Genomic DNA, 21,722 nt, shown 5'->3' with positions numbered 1-21,722 from the left:
GTAATTCCAGGCTATATAGATGATATTTTCTCTTAATAAAAAGAAAGCAATTGGCCTGCCCTTTCCCAGCCCACCATGCTTTCTGTTCTTAGCTAGTTCATACCACATGAATCATAAATAAGCCAAGTCACTGACCACTGAGGTGGGTGGTGTTCAGACATTAAAATCTCATTATAAACTATAAAGTCTATGTGAATGTGGGCTCTGCAGATGAGGATAGAGTTTCAAAGGCCCTGATTGCACTGATAAATCCTCCTTGTCAAAACAGCAAAACCTGAGAGTAGGCAGGCTGTGCTCTGGCCACAATTCCAAACTGTGATAGGTGGAATACTCAGTTTTTCAAGGTTGTTTAATGACTTTCAATCGCATGTGTTCTGCTCCTAAAGACTGCTAGGGTGCCAGTAATCCATAAGCATTTATTCAATTATCTAATAAACATTCGTAGATCAACTACTATGTACAAGGCAGTCTACCAGGTATGGAGAATCAAGGAAACAATTTTTGCCTTCAAAAAGCTCCCAGGTATGGTGGGAAAGACAAATGTACAAATAACTAAATCACAACATGACCAGTTCCAGTATAAAGTCTAAACAAAATGCTACAGGAGCACAGAGCAAGGACAATTAATTCTGCCCGGAAGAGGTGGGTGGACGGGGGCAATCCAACGAAAGGTACACAGAGAAAATGACATTTGAAGTGGTTCTTCAAAGATGAGTAGTATCAAGTCAGAGAAAGTGGGAAGTGATTCACATGTGAAGAAAAGCATAAGATAAAATGCTCAGAGCTGGAAATATGAACAGTTCTTTTTTCAGAATGATAAATAACTCAGGATGGCTCTTGTGTGAAGAGGTGTGTGGCCTTTGCAAGGGGTACAAAAATAGGGCTCAGGGGCACAAAAATAGGGCTGAGAAGCCTGGAGCCTAAATGAATTGTGTGTGTGTGTGTGTGTGTGTGTGTGTGTGTGTGTATACATGCATATGTATATACCTATACATACATATATAATAGCACATGTGTTTTTATATTTATATAAAAATTAGCATAGTACCTATTACAGGCCATTGAATATTTAATTATTGAATAAATAAATGAACTAAGGAATAAATTAAGGGTCTTGTATGCCATATATTATATGCTACAAGGCATTTTTACCTTTATCCTGTATGCAATAGGGAGTCAAAGGAGTTTTATTTCATAAGTAGAGGTCTTGCATCTAGCAGTTGATCTACAAATGTTCATTAGACAATGTAATAAATGCTTGAAATTGCTGTACATCTATAACTAAAAACAAGCAAACAAGTAAAAACACCATTTGCAAGTATTACGGAAAATGGGCAGTAATGTAGAAGGGCTGGAAGAAATTATGAAAGGCTGAACTGGGTCAGCAACAGATAGGATGAAGAAGTGTGGTGTGACTACCTATTGGGTACTATGCTCACTACCTGGGTGACAGGACCATTTATACCACAAACCTTAGCATCACACAATACACCTAGGTAACAAACCTGCATATGTATACCCCCGAATCTAAAATAAAAGTCAAAATTTGTCTAAAAAAACATGACTGGAGTGGTGTGATGGTTAATATTGGGTATCAACTTGATTGGATTGAAGGACGCCTAGATGGCTGGTAAAGTATTGTTTCTGAGTGTGTCTTTGAGGGTGTTGCCAGAGGAGATAACATTTGAGTCGGTGGACTTGAGAGGCAGATCCACCCTCAGTATGGGTGGGCACCATCCAATCAACTGCCAGCACGACTAGAACAAAGCAGGTGGAAGAAGGTGGGATAAGCTGGCTTGCTGAGTCTTCTGGCTTTCATCTTTTTCCCTTGCTGGATACTTCCCACCCTTGGGCGTCAGACTCCAGGTTCTTTGGACTTTGCTCTCTTGGACTTACACCAGTGATTTGCTGAAGGCTCTCAGGCCTTCAGCCACAGACTGAAGCCTGCACTGTTGGCTTTCTTGCTTTTGAGGCTTTTGGACTTGGACTGAGCCACTACTGACTTCCTCCTCAGCTTGCAGATGGCCTATTGTGGGACTTCACTTTGTGATCGTGTGAGTCAATTCTCCTTAATCGACTCCCTTTCATATATACATCTATCCTATTAGTTCTTTCCCTCTGGAAAACTCTAATACAAGTAGTTTAGAAGATATTTGAGAATTCAAATTGCAGAACTTGGTGATTACCGAGTATGGAAACTTACAGTAGATTTGAGAGTCACACTGTATATTCTGGCCCAAATAGAATGATAATGTAATTTTAACGAAGATGGGGTACACAAGAAGGGTGGAATTTAAATAGATTAAAAATTGAGCTTTGAAGTTCAAAGTGCCTGTGGGACAGTCAAGGGAAGATGTCTAGAAGGAAAATAATGCATGTAACTCAGAGGAGACATAAAGACTGGATTGCTAGAAACCTCAATAGGTCAGGGGTTCTCATCCCTGGCTGTACATTAGAATCACCTTGGAGTTAAAACAAATAGATGAACAAAAAAACCAACAGATTCCGAGGCCCCAGCCCAAAGAAATCAGTAACTCTGGGGGTGGTACTTGCACAAGAATATGGTTTAAAAGCTCCCTGGGTGGTTCCAATATGCAGACACTGCTGAGAAGCACCAAGAGGGTAGACAGTTAATACCAAGGGAGTGGAAACTTTGGGAAAGTATGGAGTGGTTTGTTAAAAGAGTAACAAGGAGAAAATGCTGTAGAAAAGCGACTTTTAAGAGACAGGCAGAGGAAAATGAGATGATGATGGAGACTGGGAAAAAAAATGGCCAGAAAGATACAGACAGAACCAAGATAAAATGATGTCACTAGAGCAGAAGAAGAGAGTGTCAAAAAGGAAGAAGTGTGTCCAATAACACCGAATGCTCAGTAGTGTTTCAGGGTATCAGTCTGGATTGGTTTAAAGATTAAACTAGCTGTCACCTATCAAAAAATAGGAAAGTTCTGAGTAAAGGTCAAGAAAATTGTGAATCATTTGAATTCTCTTTAGCCTTGGGGAGGGCCAAATGCACATGAAACAAGCAAAGATATTAAAAGCAAAGTAGCCAGGGGGAGTGCCAAAGGTAAAATATGCGGTCTCATAACTTCTCCTGCCTTTGGCTTTTGAATACCTAACTTTGAAGAACTGCTTGAAAAGTAACGAGAGCTATGCCTTACAGTCACCTTCTTGGGGAAAAAATGAAAAGATTCAGAGGTAGTTCGGTGAGAACCTAAGCAGAATAGCTCTCAAAAACTAAAGAATCGTGTTTGTGGGCGTGGTGCTTAGTACATGTGTTCAAAGATTAGACCAATCATACTATGGTGACTATAAAGCTGTTATTCCTTCTAATTTCAGACTCTGAAGACAGCCATGGGATGGTAAAATGCTACTTCAGAGATGCAGAAGGAATGTATTACAGTGCCACCTGCTGGTAATGTTAAGACCAGAAACAAGTTCCTTTACTGTAAAAAAAAAAAAATCATTAATTCTCTGAAGCTGAAGATACAAATAAGCTTTATTCTGATTTTTAATTAAGAGTAATGCCTTACTCAGTTTTTTTAATTCAAAACGTTTTCATAATTGAAAACAAAGCTTTGATTGAACCTTCCTATTATGGCAAATGTAAAGCATGTGAACAGAAACACTAGCGCAGAGCTAGAATGTCTCAGCAACCTTGCCCCCTGCCTTCCAATCTAAAGCGCCTTAACCAACATTTCCTTTCTGGATTCAATATATATTCTATAATTTTAAAATTGTGGAGGTATTCAAAACACCATCTGTCTAGCTACTCGTTTCTCAACAAATATGTTTCCTAACTAGTTGAATCTTATACTATCCTCCAGTCAATTTAGGCCACTTGATATTCAAAAATATCCTGCACTTTATGCATCCACATATTTGCACTTATTATAACCTCTGCTCAGAATACCATCCCCCGTCACTATTCCCAAATCCAGTCTGCCCAATCCAGTCTTCACAGTCAATGTCAAATGATGCCTGTCCCATGAAGCCTTCCCTAATCACCCTCACACCCAGCTGAAAATAATATCTCCTTGATATGAACTATATCCATGCCTCTTATATGACTCTTATTATGCCTTTTATAAGAGTTGTAAATAAGACTTATCCATGGTGTTGTGGAAAGAGCATAAACTTTGGAATCAGTCGATCATCTGAAACCTAAATTTTCCACTTAATGGTTGGGGACCTCAGATAAACTCACCCTCCCTGAGCTCCCGTTTTCTCATCTTTAAAATGAGGCTAATGATGTCCACACAAAGGCACAACATGGACGAGTGTTTAAGAGCAGGACTCTGGGGTCAGACAAATCTGGGTTTAAATCCTGGCTTTGCCAATTACTAGCTATGTAAGAGAGTGGTCAAATTATTTAGCTACTCTAAGCCTCAGTTTCCCTATATGGAGAACAAGAGTTGGACCTACCTACCTCAGTGTCTTTGTATTAGGAGACAATGTATGTAAAGTGCCTGGCATATAGGAGCACTCGATGCATGTTAGTTTCTCCCTTCCCCCTATGATTTACTTGTTTCTTTGGGGGCAAAAAGCATGTCTGGTCAATTTCTGAATCACTGAGTGGGACCCATCATAAGACATTTTATTTTGCTTGCTTGCATTTACTTTGCTTGCATGTTTGGTGAATTAATAAATGCCCTATTTCTAAGACAATCCTTGGCAGAATTTGATTTCAGGAAACCACTGCCTTGTTTCTCCACAAAGTAGAGATGCCAAATACATGCCATTCATCTTAAGGGTTTAATGGGAGCCTCTTAAAACCATGTGTTTCTTGTCTGTAACCATTTAGGGAGAGCACACTTACAATACAGCTCTCATAACTCACACCCACAGAGAGAGGCAGGGTCTGACTCTTCTTAGCCTGGGGGAAGGTCATTGAATGTCAAAGCATTTCTTTTAGAAAATAGTCCTGGTGCAAGCCTCACAAAATATCATGCTTCTCTATGACAGTCTCAAATAAATATATGGAAGCAAAAATGGGGCAAGAATAGTAATATGATTGGAAGTTTAAAACTGCATATTCAGTGTCCCTCTCACAGACTAGGAAAGTCATGCGTATTCTAAGAAATCTCTGGGTGCTAGCTTTCTCCAGGGACCAAACTACAGTAGGCATTAAGGGTGTGCTTTTGCAGAGCACATACTTCGTTTAGGGCAAATTACACCTGTAGAAGTCAGCAAAGCCACAAGGGATGCACTTTAGACTGATGTGCCTACATGAGTTGGGTTATGATAGAAATTCACCTGGCAGAAATAGCAGACATTCAAAGCGTGTCTCCACTCTGGCAGATAAAATATCTTTTCATTCCAAAACAACAGAGTAGAAAGGAGATCATTCACTGCGGTTCTTGGCTGTTCTTATGGATGGGATAAATCCCAACATCAAAATTAATAGAAGGCTCAATTATTCTTCCTTCTCCCTCATCCTTTAACCTTATGGACAGTAACAAATCCAACATGATACCAAGCTCGGTGACTTCTGTATTTGGATGATGCTACAGAGCTGGATGAAATCCCCACATGGAATTGTTTTCAGACTTTCCAGCTTTCATTAAGTAATTAGCTTAATTATCCACACCTTTTCATTTAAAGCGAACCAGTGTCATAAGGAACTTTAATATTTCAATTATATCAGATGTTGATGTTGTAGAACAACCAAAATAATAATGAACTTAGTTGTTAACTCACATTCTCTTCTCTGCCATTCTTTGTTGCCGAACTTAATGGAATAGGCAGAGATTTTCACTGCATGGATTGCTTTGCTGCTGATCTCTCTGTCTCTCAGACACACACACACACACACACACACACACACACACACACACACACACTTCTAAGGTTATTTGAATCCAAAGAACATACTCATAGTAGCCAACCTGGGGATTTTAGTAAACAATGAAATGTTTTTCATTTGGATTTAGATTGGCAAAATTGGCACAGTGACATTGGTGGGCAATTTGTATCATTAAAAAATTTAAATAAAAACTTTATCCAACATTTCCACTTCTAGGAATCTAGCCTACAAAAATGTTTGCTCTTCTAGTGTACTAAGATCTATGTAATAGGGTGCTCCTCGCAGCATTGTTTTGCAATAGCAAAACCTAGGGATAAAACTCTGATTTCCATAAATAGAGCACTGGTTTAATTTTATCAGAAGTCCACACAATGGAATATTTCACAGTATTTAAAAATACGATTTAGTTATATAGTGTCAAGAATTAGAAGTTACAGATATAAATATCATGTGAAGCAACATCAGGTTGGAGAATAGTATGTACAGTATGATTCCAAGTTTGAAAAATGCATATGATTTAGGATACATAAATCATCTATATACATATATATCCAAAGAAACTATCTGGAAGAATCTATAAAAAAATTAATCATGAGTTAACTCTAGGGATATAAACAAGAGAGTTTTCTATTTTAATATTAGCTTTCATTAAGCATGATACACAATTGTAATAAGAAAAAAAATTAACAGAATCCAAACTCCTTGACTTCCAAGATACATTAGTGAAAAAAATCAAGAACCAAAAAATTAAATAATTATTTTTTGCTACTATGAAACAAGTGGAACTAAAAATATACACATTGATTTGTGCAAAAAAGAAAAAAAGGAAATATCAGAAACAAAAGGTAGTAGTTACAACTAGGACATGTGTGAGACCAGGTAGAAGAGATAGGTATGGGAGTGAGACTTCTTGGATTTATTATTTTTTCTATAATTTTGAATTTCCAATGATGTAAACATTTTATGTATTCAAAAATAAAATTTAATCCAAAAGGATAAAAAAGCAAATTGTATAGAAACACAAATTAACTTATTTATATATTGAATTAATGACATGACCACAGAGAAAAAGAAATTAATTCAAGCAACTTTTGAACATATCACTCTGACTGTACAACTTTAGTGGGATGAATTCTAAAGACAAAAAGCATTATAAAATATCTTGTACTTTAGTAAGTTTATTGTTCGTAGTGGTTTTGGTGTAGACATTCTAAAACTATTTTGTATAACTTACAGGACAAAACAAGTAAATATATTGATGTTGATGACAATGAGGGTTCTCGTTGTGGAAAAAGGAAATACAAATATGGAATGGAGAAAGGTAAGGAAGAGCCCTGTGATGCTGGATTTGAATTGGAAGTATCTCAATGAAATAACAATTTAAAAGAAAAAAGAAGGTTTCTAAATTCATTTTCCACTAAAAAGAATCAGTATCAAGGTAACCCTAGCACAATTTCTTTATGACAGAAAGCACCCAAAGAATGATGGGATATCAAAGTTAACAGGAAGTAACTGAAACTAGACTAACTCTCCCACAGTAAGCAACAAAAGTGGAAGAAATGTATAAAGCAATAGTATTCAGGAAATGTTAAGCTATGATCACAGAGAAAAGGAAGACTAATGGTGTGAGCCCCACAATCAACCCAGCTCTCCGACTGGGGACAATTCCCCAACTATGGCTTGGTGAGTTAGAGTCCTAACAGAGCCCAGTGGTATCACTGAGCTGGAGCTACAGAGATCAGAGTTCAAGGCATTTAAAATGGCTGGAACTTCCAGTAAAAGGAGAGAGCTTCCCAGAGGGAGCCCATGAGATCTGTGTGGAGGTTCTCTATGCATCCCTGATGGAGAACTGGACTGAATATGCCCCGGAAAAGACTGCCAAAGGCTTATCATTGCGGAATGACCACTACAGAGTTGATAACGGAAGAAGATATTAAAGGATTAGCAATGCTAGGGAATATCTTGTTAACATCTGGGCATCCAGCTAAAACTCCAGAAATGTCCTACCTTTAGAGACTGGAACATTCCGGAGAACGGGACCTACACTCCACCCTCCCTAACCCTAAAACCATTATTTGCTTAGCCATTCATTGATCCCAATGATATTAAGTATTTTAAACAAGTGAGTTTTGATTTATTTTCCCTCCCCGTCAGCCCCACCTCAGGACTGGTGGAATGTTGCACATACAGTAACAGTTCAACAAGTATGCCTTTGGCCATATAAAATTCAATGATAAGAACTGTAAAATTATTTCCCCTTCAACTTATTCAATAAGTGTGTTTCACTCAGCTCAATTCTGGCCACAAGTTCTTTGTGACCGATATCTCCCATCCCTGCCTATTATCTAGTTGCTCTAAACTTTGTCTTATACTCCAAACATTGTCCTATATCACTTCCAATGACCTAACCAATTCTTCTAGTACCACTTTCCCTTCCTTCAAAGATCCAGTTTCCTCCAGAGAAGTCACCCTAATTAAAGAGATAAAAGTGCCAAGTCTCAGATTGTCCCTTTCAATTAAAGAACAAATCATTGGGAAGTATTTTCCTCCTTGATCTTAGCTCATTAGAATACATTTAGGAGATGAGATCTCCATATCACATTGTTGATTTTCTAACTTCTAGTGTTCTTATACTCTACAGCTAAAAGCATAGTGTGAATATCCACAGAGCAACATTACTTCTAACCAGCATTTTTAAATAAAACATTTTATTGTTTCCTTTGAGGGTTCAAAGCATGGTTCATTTTATTTTTAATTATATAACAATAAATTTCACAAAAGAAGTTATTTTCTTTTTACTTGGAAGTGGTATAAGAGTCCCTTTCTAGCTTTGGCCAGAAATGTAAGCTCACATAACCTCTACTTTTGCCTTTAGGGTCTTCCTCAGTTATCTAACTGGAAATTCTAAAACAAACATATTTTAGTAAAAACAAGCTGTTATTTCCTCATCAACAATCAGAAAATATCATAATTTTATAAACCAAAGCCCCAAATAAAGCCATTCTCTCTTTACGTGGAACTGAGTGGTTCTTTCAAGTCCATCCAAAATATATCTTTAAATACCCACTGTGTGCCAGCAAGTCTTCACATTCTTCTTACCACTGGGGACTACCTTTTCTAGCTGATTGAGATATGCAGGTAGCTCTGCAATTTTCCTCCCAACACTGAGAAGTTGTTGTGCTAGGTCATCCTCCAGATGAAATGACTGCAAGATGACCCAATTTGGGTTGAATATTAACATACCCACTCATCAGACTGATGCTTTCTCTGATACAGAGGTCCATGCTGGAAGAACTGAATGCCAACAACTGCATAACATGGCTCACATTTTCATGCAGGAGCAGCAGCAGCAAAGGCCAAAAGAAAGTTAAGGGGATGATTTAATGTCCCAAATAATAAAGTCCATGTATATTCTGGGGACATGTTTTTCAGGTTAAAAAATAGCTAAATAGAAGGTCTTGAATGACTTCTTGAGGAAGAGTAATTTCTCCCACCCACCCTATTAAAAATTAGTTTTAGGTACCTGTGTCTTCTACAGGAAAAATAAATGGCCATTTCTGCTATTGATCATCAAGATATTAGCCAATTTCCTGCCATAAAGAATGACACCTTTAAGTAAACTTGTTTTTGATAGAGTAGGCTTTCCAAATGACTTTTATCTACCCAGTCCTAAATTTATAAAAAGTGAATACTGAAGGAGTGTTATGTGAAGAAGACCAAAAACTTACACTTGAATAATCAGCTATAGTCCTTAAAAGTAAATGCTGTGCATCTTACTATGTTCTAAAGCAATCAGGCCCTAGATGCAGCCTCAGAGCCATCTTTGCTGTTTCCCAAGCCAGGGTTGATTGTTGCACTTACCCAGCGTGAATGGGCATTACATGGAAACAGCCTGTGCTATCGCCTCTAAAAATTTTACACCACCCAAAAGCAGGTTTGCTCCAATATGTGCCCAGAGAAGATTAAAACAAACAAACCAACCTCCAAAACCAAAAACCTAACTCACATCTGTTACTGAGTTCTTTTCCATGTTTGACAAGTGCAGAAGAAAAAACTTCCACCCTTGGTCGTCTGTCTTGTGCATAAGGGTGGCCATTAGCAACAGCAGTTGTAGGGATCTCAGTGAAAGGGATTTGTATCTACAACGAACTGCATAGAAATCATCATAACTAGCTTCACATCTGGCACTAAACAGTCATAAATGTTAATGAATAAAGGGTGCAATTGTTTTTCATTTCTTGGCTTGAGGGAAGGGAAGAGGGGAAAAAAATAAAAGTTATGAGTTCCATTAGTGATTCCATGAAGAACATCCATGCGAGCTTAAACCTGGATCTCTTTGATTGGCAATGAGCAAAGGACTTCACGAGCTACACGAAGCAAAAATTTGTACTACAGATTTGCCAAAGCATTTTTAATGTTCTTCAAAAGATAAGGTAACTCAAATAGGACTATGATAATGAAAGTGCAAATAATTATATTTTCTACATAAAATAACAATATTAACAGAGGTATAGGGCTGGAGAGGGAGTTATGATGGGGCTGGCTAAACAGAAAGGTAGAGTTGAACTGCTCCAAAGTATCCTCGTTCTCATCAGCAACTTAGGATGTCTTTTATTCATCCCATGCCCTATCTTTTTTGCATTATGAAACAATAAACAAACATACAAACAAAAAACACACAGAGACAAGCACAAACCAACACTAACCTATTAGTCTTTTCTGCCTACTCCGTATACACCATAAACAGAAGCAGTAAGGCATAAAATAAAAGAACCAGCTGTGCATTCAAATGATTTCGACTGCACAGACCTGTAAGAAGTTTTGTTCCAGTATTACAATTGCTATTGTCCTGGCAGGGATGGAGGGGGGGTGCAGCATAAAGGGATGGGGAAGCAGAGACTGAAATCATTCTAACACTATGACTCTAAGTGAAATATCTTTTTGGGTACTGTTTCTTCAATGAAGCTGACTGCAGATATGATACCATTTGTCCACACTAAGAAAACAAAGCTAAGAACCCCTAGTAAGCCACAAATAGCCTCATGCTTAACAAGCAAAACTAAAGAGGCAAAGCATTAAAAAGTTGATCTTTTAATGACATCTGTGCATTAATGATAACCTTCTGTGTGTGTGTGTGTGTGTGTGTGTGTGTGTGTATGTATGTATATATATATATATATATATATATATATATATCGAGAGAGACAGAGTCTGGTTCTGTTGCCCAGGCTGCAGTGCAGCGGCATGATCTCAGCTCACTGCAACCTCTGCTTCACAGGCTGAAGCCATACTCTCACCTCAGCCTCCTGATTAGCTAAGACTACAGGTGTGCACCACCATGCCGGCTAATTTTTACATTTTTGTAGAAATAGGGTTTCACCATGTTACCCAGGCTGATCTCAAACTCCTGAGAACAAGCAATCCACCCACCTTGGCCTCCCAAATGCTGGGATTACAGGTGTGAGCCACCTGTAATAGCCCAGCTATATGTGTATGTGTGTGTGTGTGTGTATACACACACATATATATTTGTGTGTGTGTATACACACACATATATATTTGTGTGTGTATATATATTATATATATTTTATATATATAAATATATAATATATATATATTTTAACAGCCTCTCTTCTATAATAAGCAAACCAAGATATAAGACAGAATACATTGACAGCAACTTATTTTTTTTCAGTTCGGATTTTACTTCAATTAAGCTACCATAATACAGATGACTTTTTAAACTCTCGTTTCTTGTTTTCCTTTCGGATCTTCTCCAGACATTATGACATGACCGAGTGAGGAAAATGCAATCTGGTTCAACAGGTTATGTTTGCTGCTAAGCAATCTCTCTAAATATTTTATTTCAGCAACTATCAATTTAAACCAAGATTGAAAGTAAAATGGGACTTCAAAAGTGAAGCAAGGAAAGGCAGCCATGAATGATATGCTGAGCTGGAGAGATAATAGGTAAAATATTAAATACAAATTCAGCTGAAAGAGAGTCACAACATACAAAAGTAATTTAAATATAGACCTGAGTCTATAAGAAGAGAAAAAGACAATATATTGCCCTATTTTTATCACTCCAGGATCCTTTGGACTTCAGCAGTGTTACTCTATTTTATAGTCTGTGATAAATCTCCCACTTTTGGAAAGATTTATTAATATGCTATCAATTCAAGACAAAACTATTTGTTAGGTATTTCAATTAGTAAGTATTCTTACCTCACGAAACAAACATTAACCAAACTCCAAGCACCTCCCCCCAATCCGCATTTATTGCTTTGAAAAGTAAGCATGCATTTTATTGCCTAGATTTGATACTTAATGAGAAAGTAAAGCAAATACATTTAATTCTCATAAATGACTGAATTAGAAGCCAGTAGAAAGCCTCAACATAATCTTTTGTTTCCATATAATAACACATTCCTCAATGTCTTACTGGAATGATTACAGACAGAAAATCAATTCTTAAAATCTCATGCAAAGTTTGTAATTACAGCTAGAATGTATAATCAAAACTGAAAGACATATATATCCAAGGATTATTAAACAATGATTAAGCTTTGATTGGACTATCTACGGGCTACAGCTAATCTCTTAGTACAGTCATGGCTGCCTGCCAGACCAACATGTTCTAGGAATAGATATTTCTTCTCAAGAAATTCCTCTTCGGGCAATTAGCTAATAATTCTAAATTTGGAGGCAATAGACCTCTGCCTGTTAGCAACTGGGTACAACTATAAGGAACTAAAACTCAGATATTTATCAAAGTCTTTAAATTGTAATGCTACACACTCAATTAGGAGGCAAAGGATGTGTATTTTTAAAGGTTTCTTACCTTCTCATTTGTAAATGTTTGCTCCCAGGTATTTATTCACTAGCAAATGTAACCAACTCTGAGTAGGCCCTTAACATTTCATTGTCCACTGAGAGTATACTGGTCATTGAAGTTTAACAAAATTCCACTGATTTCCCAACAATTTCTCAGTGGTAGGCTTAAACATCATTTTTATTTTGGCTACTTTCCAACATAACTGGAATACGAGTGCTTCTATTTAAAGACATTCATAGTTAAAGGCACAGGTGCCCTCTGGATGCTCACAAAACCATACATTTTTGACCAAATAGTGGCAAGTTGCCAGCAACTTACCAGAATTTCTCTTTGACACCATCTTCAGATTTGTGCTGACTACAGAATAGACCACAAGGGCCAAAAGAAATGGTGGCTTCATCCTTCACTTTTCTTGACAGCTGAAAAGTCAAAAAAAAAAAAAAAGGATATGAAGTTTGAACCACAGATCTTGGCCTCAACAAAACAGCACCTATAATTTTACATTTTTCAAAACCCCATTATAGAAACAATGACAATCTGGTGACTTCTGGCTTTATTTTTTGCAAATAGAAGAAAACATGAATGTTCACAGTTAAACCATGTCAGGTTCCCTGCTTAAAACTTTTCAGTGGCTTCCCACTGGATTTAGAGTGAAATCTGAACTCCTTCCATTAGACTTTCTTTTTCAAATTTTTTGTATTTTTTATTAAAGTTCTAGGGTACATGTGCACAATGTGCAGGTTTGTTACATAGGTATACATGTGCCACGTTGGTTTGCTGCATCCATTAACTCGTCATTTATAGAAGGTATTTCTCCTAATGCTATTCCTCCCCGACCTCCCACCCCACGAGAAGCCCCAGTGTGTGATGATCCCTGCCCTGTGTCCAAGTGTTCTCATTTTTCAATTCCCAACTATGAGTGAGAACATGCGGTGTTTGGTTTTCTGTCCTGGTGATAGTTTGCTCAGAATGATGGTTTCCAGCTTCATCCATGTCCCTACAAAGGACATAAACTCATCCTTTCATATGGCTGCATAGTATTCCATGGTGTATATGTGCCACATATTCTTAATCCAGTCTATCGTTGACGGACATTTGGGTTGGTTCCAAGTCTGCTATTGTGAACAGTGCTGCAATAAACATACATGTGCAGGTGTCTTTATAGTAGCATGATTTACAATCCTTTGGTTATACACCCAGTAATGGGATTGCTGGGTCAAATGGTATTTCTAGTTCTAGATCCTTGAGGAATTGCCACACTGTCTTCCACAATGGTTGAACTAGTTTACACTCTCACCAACAGTGTAAAAGCATTCCTATTTCTCCACATCCTCTCCAGCATCTGTTGTTTCCTAACTTTTTAATGAATGCCATTCTAACTGGTGTGAGATGGTATCTCATTGTGGTTTTCATTTGCATTTCTCTGATGACCAGTGATGATGAGCATTTTTTCATATGTCTGTTGGCTGCATAAATGTCCTCTTTTGAGAAGTCTCTGTTCATAAGCTTTGTCCACTTTTTGATGGGGTTTTTTTTTTCTTGTAAATTTGTTTGAGCTCTTTGTAGATTCTGGACATTAGCCCTTTGTCAGACGAGTAAGTTTGCAAAAATTTTCTCCCATTCTGTAGGTTGCCTGTTCACTCTGATGGTAGTTTCTTTTGCTGTGCAGAAGCTCTTTAGTTTAATTAGATCTCATTTGTCAATTTTGGCTTTTGTTGCCATTGTTTTTGGCATTTTAGTCATGAAGTCCTTGCCCATGCCTATGTTCTGAATGCTACTGCCTAGGTTTTCTTCTAGGGTTTTTATGGTTTTAGGTTTAACATTTAAGTCTTTAATCCATCTTAAATTAACTTGTGTATAAGGTGTAAAGAAGGGATTCAGTTTCAACTTTCTACATATGGCTAGCCAGTTTTCCCAGCACCATTTATTAAATAGGGAATCCTTTCCCCATTTCTCGTTTTTGTTGGGTTTGTCAAAGATCAGATGGTTGTAGATGTGGTTATTTCTGAGGCCTCTGTTCTGTTCCATTGGTCTATATATCTGTTTTGGTACCAGTACCATGCTGTTTTTGTTACTATAGCCTTGTAACATCATAATGACAGGATCAAATTCACACATAACAATATTAATCTTAAATGTAAATGGACTAAATGCCCCAATTAAAAGACACCAACTGGCAAACTGGATAAACAGTCAAGACCCATCAGTGTGCTGTATTCAGGAGACCCATCTCACATGCAAAGACGCACATAGGTTCAAAATAAAGGGATGGAGGAAGATCTACCAAGCAAATGGAAAACAAAAAAAAGCAGGGTTGCAATCCTAGTCTCTGATAAAACAGACTTTAAACCAACAAAGAGCAGAAGAGACAAAGAAGGCCATTACATAATGGTAAAGGGATCAATTCAACAAGAAGAGCTAACTATCCTAAATATATATGCACCCAATACAGGAGCACCCAGATTCATAAAGCAAGTCCTTAGAGACCTACGAGGAGACTTAGACTCCCACACAATAATAATGGGAGACTTTAACACCCCACTGTCAATATTAGACAGATCAATGAGACAAAAAATTAACAAGAATATTCAGGACTTGAACTCAGCTCTGCACCAAGTGGACCTAATAGACATCTACAGAACTCTCCACCCCAAATCAACAGAACATACATTTTTATCTGCACCACATCACACTTATTCCAAAACCGACCACATAGTTGGAAGTAAAGCACTCCTCAGCAAATGTAAAAGAACAGGAATCACAACAAACAGTCTCTCAGACCACAGGGCAATCAAACTAGAACTCAGGATTAAGAAACTCACTCAAAACTGCACAACTACATGGAAACTGAACAACCTGCTCCTGAGTGACTACTGGGTAAATAACGAAATGAAGGCAGAAATAAAGATGTTCTTTGAAACCAATGAGAACAAAGACACAACGTACCAGAATCTCTGGGACACATTTAAAGCAGTGTGTAGAGGGAAATTTATAGCACTAAATGCCCACAAGACAAAGCAGGAAAGATCTAAAATTGACACCCTAACATCACAAATAAAATAACTGGAGAAGCAAGAACAAACAAATTCAAAAGCTAGCAAAAGACAAGAAATAACTAAGAACAGAGCAGAACTGAAGGAGATAGAGACACAAAAAATCCTTCAAAAAAAATCAATGAATCCAGGGGCTGGTTTTTTGAAAAGTTCAAAAAAATTGATAGACCACTAGCAAGACTAATAAAGAAGAAAAGAGAGAAGAATCAAATAGATGCAATAAAAAAAATAAAGGGAATATCACCACCGATCCCACAGAAATACAAACTACCATCAGAGAATACTATGAACACCTCTACACAAATTAACTAGAAAATCTAGAAGAAATGGATAAATTCCTGGACACATACACCCTCCCAAGACTAAGCCAGGAAGAAGTTGAATCTCTGAATAGACCAATAACAGGCTCTGAAATTGAGGCAATAATTAATAGCCTACCAACCAAAAAAAGTCCAGGACCAGATGGATTCACAGCCAAATTCTACCAGAGGTACAAAGAGGAGCTGGTACCATTCCTTCTGAAACTGTTCCAAGCAACAGAAAAAGAAGGAATCCTCCCTAACACATTTTATGAGGCCAGCATCGTCCTGATACCAAAGCCTGGCAGAGACACAACAAAAAAAGAGAATTTTAGACCAATATCCTTGATGAACATTGATGCAAAAATCCTCAATAAAATACTGGCAAACCGAATCCAGCAGCACATCCAAAAGCTTATCCACCATGATCAAGTCAGCTTCATCTCTGGGATGCAAGGCTGGTTCAAAATACACAAATCAATAAATGTAATCCATCACATAAACAGAACCAATGACAAAAACCACATGATTATCTCAATAGATGCAGAAGAGGCCTTCGACAAAATTCAACACCCCTTCATGCTAAAAACTCTCAGTAAACTAGGTATTGATGAAATGTATCTCAAAATAGTAAGAGCCATTTATGACAAACCCACAGCCAATATCATACTGAATGGGCAAATACTGGAAGCATTCCCCTTGAAAACCGGCACAACGACAGGGATGCCCTCTCTCACCACTCCTATTCAACATAGTGTTGGAATTCTGGCCAGGGCAATTAGGCAGGAGAAAGAAATAAAGGGTATTCAATTAGGAAAAGAGGAAGTCAAATTTTCCCTGTTTGCAGATGACATGATTGGACATTTAGAAAACCCCATCATCTCAGCCCAAAATCTCCTTAAGCTGATAAGCAACTTCAGCAAAGTCTCAGGACACAAAATCAATGTACAAAAATCACAAGCATTCCTATACACCAATAACAGACAAACAGAGAGCCAAATCATGAGTGAACTCCCATTCACAATTACTTCAAAGAGAATACCTAGGAATCCAACTTACAAGGGATGTGAGGGACCTCTTCAAGAACTACAAACCACTGCTCAACGAATTAAAAGAGGACACAAACAAATGGAAGAAGAACATCCGTCCTCATGTATAGGAAGAATCAATATCGTGAAAACGGCCATACTGCCCAAGGTAATTTATAGATTCAATGCCATCCTCATCAACCTACCAATGACTTTCTTCACAGAATTGGAAAAAACTACTTTAAAGTTCATATGGAACCAAAAAAGAGCCCACATTGCCAAGACAATCCTAAGCAAAAAGAACAAAGCTGGAGGTGTCACTGTACCTAATTTCAAATCATTAGACTTTCAAAGGCCTATAGGTGGAGCCCCCAGGTGCCTCTTTGATCTTATTTCACAAAGCTCTCCACCTTGCTGGCTATGCTCCAGCCATGATGGTCATTTTGTCTGTTCCTGGAATGTGCCAAGGCATTTTTTTTTTCTCACGGCGTTTGCACTTTGTCTTTCTCCTGAGATACTCTCCACTCTTCACACAGTTTCTTAATATCCTACGTGTCTGAGTCCCACAAAAAGGCCTTTCTCAACTACCCAATCTTAACTCTGTCAATCTCTAGCTCACATCTTTGCTTGTTTTATTCATAAGACTGATCAGCACTTACAGTTGTTTATGTGATAGGAAGAGTTTTTACACTAGAGTTCATTTTTAAATGAACAGTATTGAGTCTCAAGCAATTAGAATGAAACTCTTCCAAAATCAAAAATAACTGAAAAGGATATGGAATTGAACCAAGCTGTTATTAAGTCTCCACATCCCATAACAGGGAAAGGAGTTTGTAAAGTGCCACCAGTAGGCATTGGGGGTGGGGGGGAATCATCTTTAAGTTTTTGTCCCCATCGAGTTAAAAAAAAAAATCAATAAATTGGTTACCTATATGGTGGCTCAACTAGGGTCCTTTAAAATAATCAGAATATAAGCACCACTGAGGTACATTGGGCTCATGATAAATTCAAGATACAAAAATGGCAATGGGAGGTATGAGGGTGAAACTACAGCAATCACTGAAATAATGAATGGAAGAAAACCTGGAAGGGCAAGAATAGCCTCTGGATGACGTGTAAAGGTCCAGTATTCTATATAAAGATTTTTTTTAAAATAATTAGTTTGTGCCTAAAGGTATAGAGCCTTACCCAGAATATAAGAGTAACAGGGTGATATCAAGTGCTTGGTAGGATCTTCTTTTCCCAGAATTGACCCTAAAGATCTACCTGATATCCTAAATTCAGAAAACTTCCAGTTTGATGTCTGAAGCCACCAATGAACCAATGCAGCTAGTTCCATATCACCTCACCCCAACTCCATCAATAAACAAAGGAACCTGGAAAGGAGGAGAAGGCTACGTTTTGACAAGGAAAACAGGCTTTTTATTTCCCAGTTAACCATATACTTACCATTAGACATGCTGAACTTCCCCTGCACCACTGGAGCTAGGATAAAGAACCCTGGGGAGAGGTGGCATGTTGGAGATTTCCAGATGACAAGAGGACCGAGACTAATTCTCACCTACTCCCAACACACAGCCATATCTGGGTCCCAAGAGACACAGAAAATGAATTTGGCATATGCCCAAAGGTCTAAGCTGGACTAGGTAACTGCATAATTCTTGCCAGAGGCTTTGCAACATGGGGCAAGATGATGCATGTGAAAATAAAGTGATCTGATGGCACCAGCTGAAGGTCTGACAGAAGGTGTAATAATCTTGCAAAGGATTTCCAGTGTCCAGAGGAGATGCTTGGAGAAGCCTCCCATCAGCAGGCTGTTATAACTACCTGTTTATATAGTGCCTATAGACAGCTAGAAGAGCAATTGTGACCAACCAAGGAGAAGACACACACAGTCACAAGCATCTGTCTTTTTCCTCTCCCTCTTCCCCAGCAACTCTCCTCCCAAAGCAATACCAAAACAGGCACAGGGGAAAGGGAAGAAGTAAGAAGAGATGTATGAAAGGCTATCACACACATCCCCAAACTCCTACCCACTAGAGCCATATGTCCCATCTATTTGAAGAAAAAGGAAGAGAAGCATTTGCATCAGATAGGGGCTTGGAGTAAGCAAGCCAAAGCTTTAAAATCAGTATGAGACTCTCCTAATATCTGAAAGCAGCTAAAAAGTTATAGAATCAGATTGAAATGTTTATCATTGTCCTAATCTCTCAGTGGAAGAGGGTAAATACAGCAGAACACAGTAAATATCAATTAGTGGAAAAAAATACCATTTCAAGTTTATACTCCAATAAGTTGAAACACTTAATGAATCAGTTAAATTTATTAGCTTGGTTGTCTTTGCCTACTCCCTGCCCATTAGAATGTAAACTTCATGAGGGCAGCCACTTAGTCACTAACTGTTTTTTTCTCATCACTTAGCATAGGAGCCTGACACATAACTAATTAATAAATATTTTTAATGAAAAGAACAAAATCTATGTAGATAACATCCTATCAAATGTTTAAATAATGCAAATGAGTGGAAACTTTTGGTGTTTTTTCAAGTTACTCATTTGTTTGAAATAGAACATCTCTTGTCTAACATGGGATTATCCAAATCTGAGAGGTACTATATTTCCTGCTGTCATAAACACTGTTGGTGTCCTGCCCATGTCTTCTTTGACCCATCCTAAAAGTCATCTGCAGAAGTCTTCCTATGTTTCTCTGCCAGAGGGGCTTCTTTAACTGCAAAAGCAGCTTGGCCAGTATAGGAGATGACTAGAAGTGCCAGGTTGTTAATATTCACTAAATGATTCTCAACCAATTGTGAAAGTTGGTGAGTAAATACCCTAGCTCCCTCACCCTTTGGTATGTTCCAGTAATATTGAGTGGCAACCTGCTTATTTGCTTTACCTCCCCTCCAGTCTGACTTTGCCACTTCCTTGCAGTACCTTCCTGGGATCACCTCCCAAATAAACTACCTACATCCAAATCCTTAGAGTTCTGCTTTTTGGAGACCCCAAACCAAGACTGAAGAGACCATTAAGTACGCCACAGGATTCTTTGTTTTCCATAGACCTTATCTGTCAGATCTCCAGATGATTATGTAGGCTCTGAACTTTCAAAGGAAGGCTTATGATTCAAAATTTTCTTGAACCACGTGCCCATTCTAGCTCCTCTGTCTTACCCCCCAATTTAGAACTTATATAACCCCAGTGACTTTGTTAAGAACACTGGCTCATCTCTGCTATAGCTCTTCCTGCTATATATATTCACTTAGTTACCAACTCAACCATACTGGTTAGATTTTAGGAGTCTGCCAAGCTCTCCTTACCCCAAACCTATTCTATCCATGATTGTACCTTCATGATTTCTGTCTGAAAGCTGACAGTGTGTAGGGACCATAACTTGCTAAAATCATTTTTAGAATTCTGATATTTTATAAATGGTGGCAAAAAAAGATGATTTCAGAAAGCCCTTTAAAAACTCTGTTTGCCCAGTGGACATTGTGTGATCATATTCACCAAAAACATGAACTATATTTTATAACTGATATTCAGAGATACATGTGGAAAATAACTGATGCAGAAATATTTCTACTTCCCTATTTAATTCACCCCTCCCTATTCTTTGTGAAATAAAATAGTTAATGTTTGACTTTGAATAGGGAAATAATCACTGGAACTGTATAATTTAACTACAGAATTATTTCATATGCTACTTTTCCTGTCAGTTAAAATCAGTCAGAATTAGAAAAAGTGAGCATATAAAGTTTTTAAGTCCATATATTTACCAATCCCATTTCCACAGAAGAGTCAATTAATTCAACAAACTTTGCTGAACAATGATTTTACTTTATGATGATAATAATTATAATTTATTGAGCACTTTGTGTGGGCCAGACATTGTGCTAAACTGTTATATGTCATTTTATCCTCTCAATAATCTTATAAGTTACTATAATCTCCATTTTACTTTTCATGAAACTGACATTTGTGACTTACCCAAGGTCATGACATTAATAAATTATGGAAAAAGGATTTGAATGTAGGTCTGTGTGACTACAAACCCCAATCTCTTAACCACTACTGAACGATTTTTGCCCTAGAAGTTAGATGCTATGGGAGTCATAAACCAAGTCTAAGATTATAAAATGTAGCTTCTTTTCTTCAAGGAACTATAACCTCACTGTGGTGATACACGCATAGTACTTAGTCAAGTGCAAGACAATGAAGAGCAACCTATATTTGTTAAGTGCTAAGGGAATACCTAGTAAAATAAGTGGTTTTTTTTTTAGCATATTCAGTAGGTGATTCAGATTTCCCATTGAAAGGGAAAATCTGTCAAACTGCCTCAATTCAAATAGTCAAAGAGAAAGGCCAGTGTAATCAATCTACTAGCAGTGTTCACCTGCAACATCAGTCGACCTGAAATATCATCATTGATCAAGGAATGTCTTACAACAGTGACCACTGGGCTCCCAACATATGGTTCCCACACATCTGTTTCAATAGTAAAAGTTTCAGAAGCAGCTAGAGTTACTCCTGGAAACCTTACAATGAAATTTAGGTTTATTACATTATAACTTTTTCCTGTTGGTGATTTTACAACCAACTTACTGCTGTGTGAAAAAAGTGTACGGGAGCATGTATAGTACCTACTATCATGGCAATTATACTGTTATTCCATTATTTCAAAATTACTTTTTTTCCTAAA

The 21,722-nt window shown here is 37.7% G+C and overlaps 1 protein-coding gene across 1 annotated transcript in view; it reads right to left on the bottom strand.

Moving 5' to 3' along the window:
• Nucleotides 1-21,722, bottom strand: part of IL1RAPL2 (interleukin 1 receptor accessory protein like 2) — a 1,171,118-nt gene that overhangs the window by 1,070,840 nt on the left and 78,556 nt on the right. Inside the window, exon 2 of the mRNA XM_003262140.1 lies at nucleotides 12,963-13,063. Within this exon, the coding sequence (XP_003262188.1) occupies nucleotides 12,963-13,044 (82 nt within the window). The 5' untranslated portion in view covers nucleotides 13,045-13,063. The remainder of the gene's footprint in view (nucleotides 1-12,962; nucleotides 13,064-21,722) is intronic.

Source organism: Nomascus leucogenys, chromosome X, assembly GCF_006542625.1.
Source record: "Nomascus leucogenys isolate Asia chromosome X, Asia_NLE_v1, whole genome shotgun sequence".
NCBI classification, from domain to species: Eukaryota; Metazoa; Chordata; class Mammalia; order Primates; family Hylobatidae; genus Nomascus; species Nomascus leucogenys.
The sequence above is the reverse complement of the archived record's forward strand: the minus strand, read 5'-3'. Positions and strand labels throughout refer to the sequence as shown.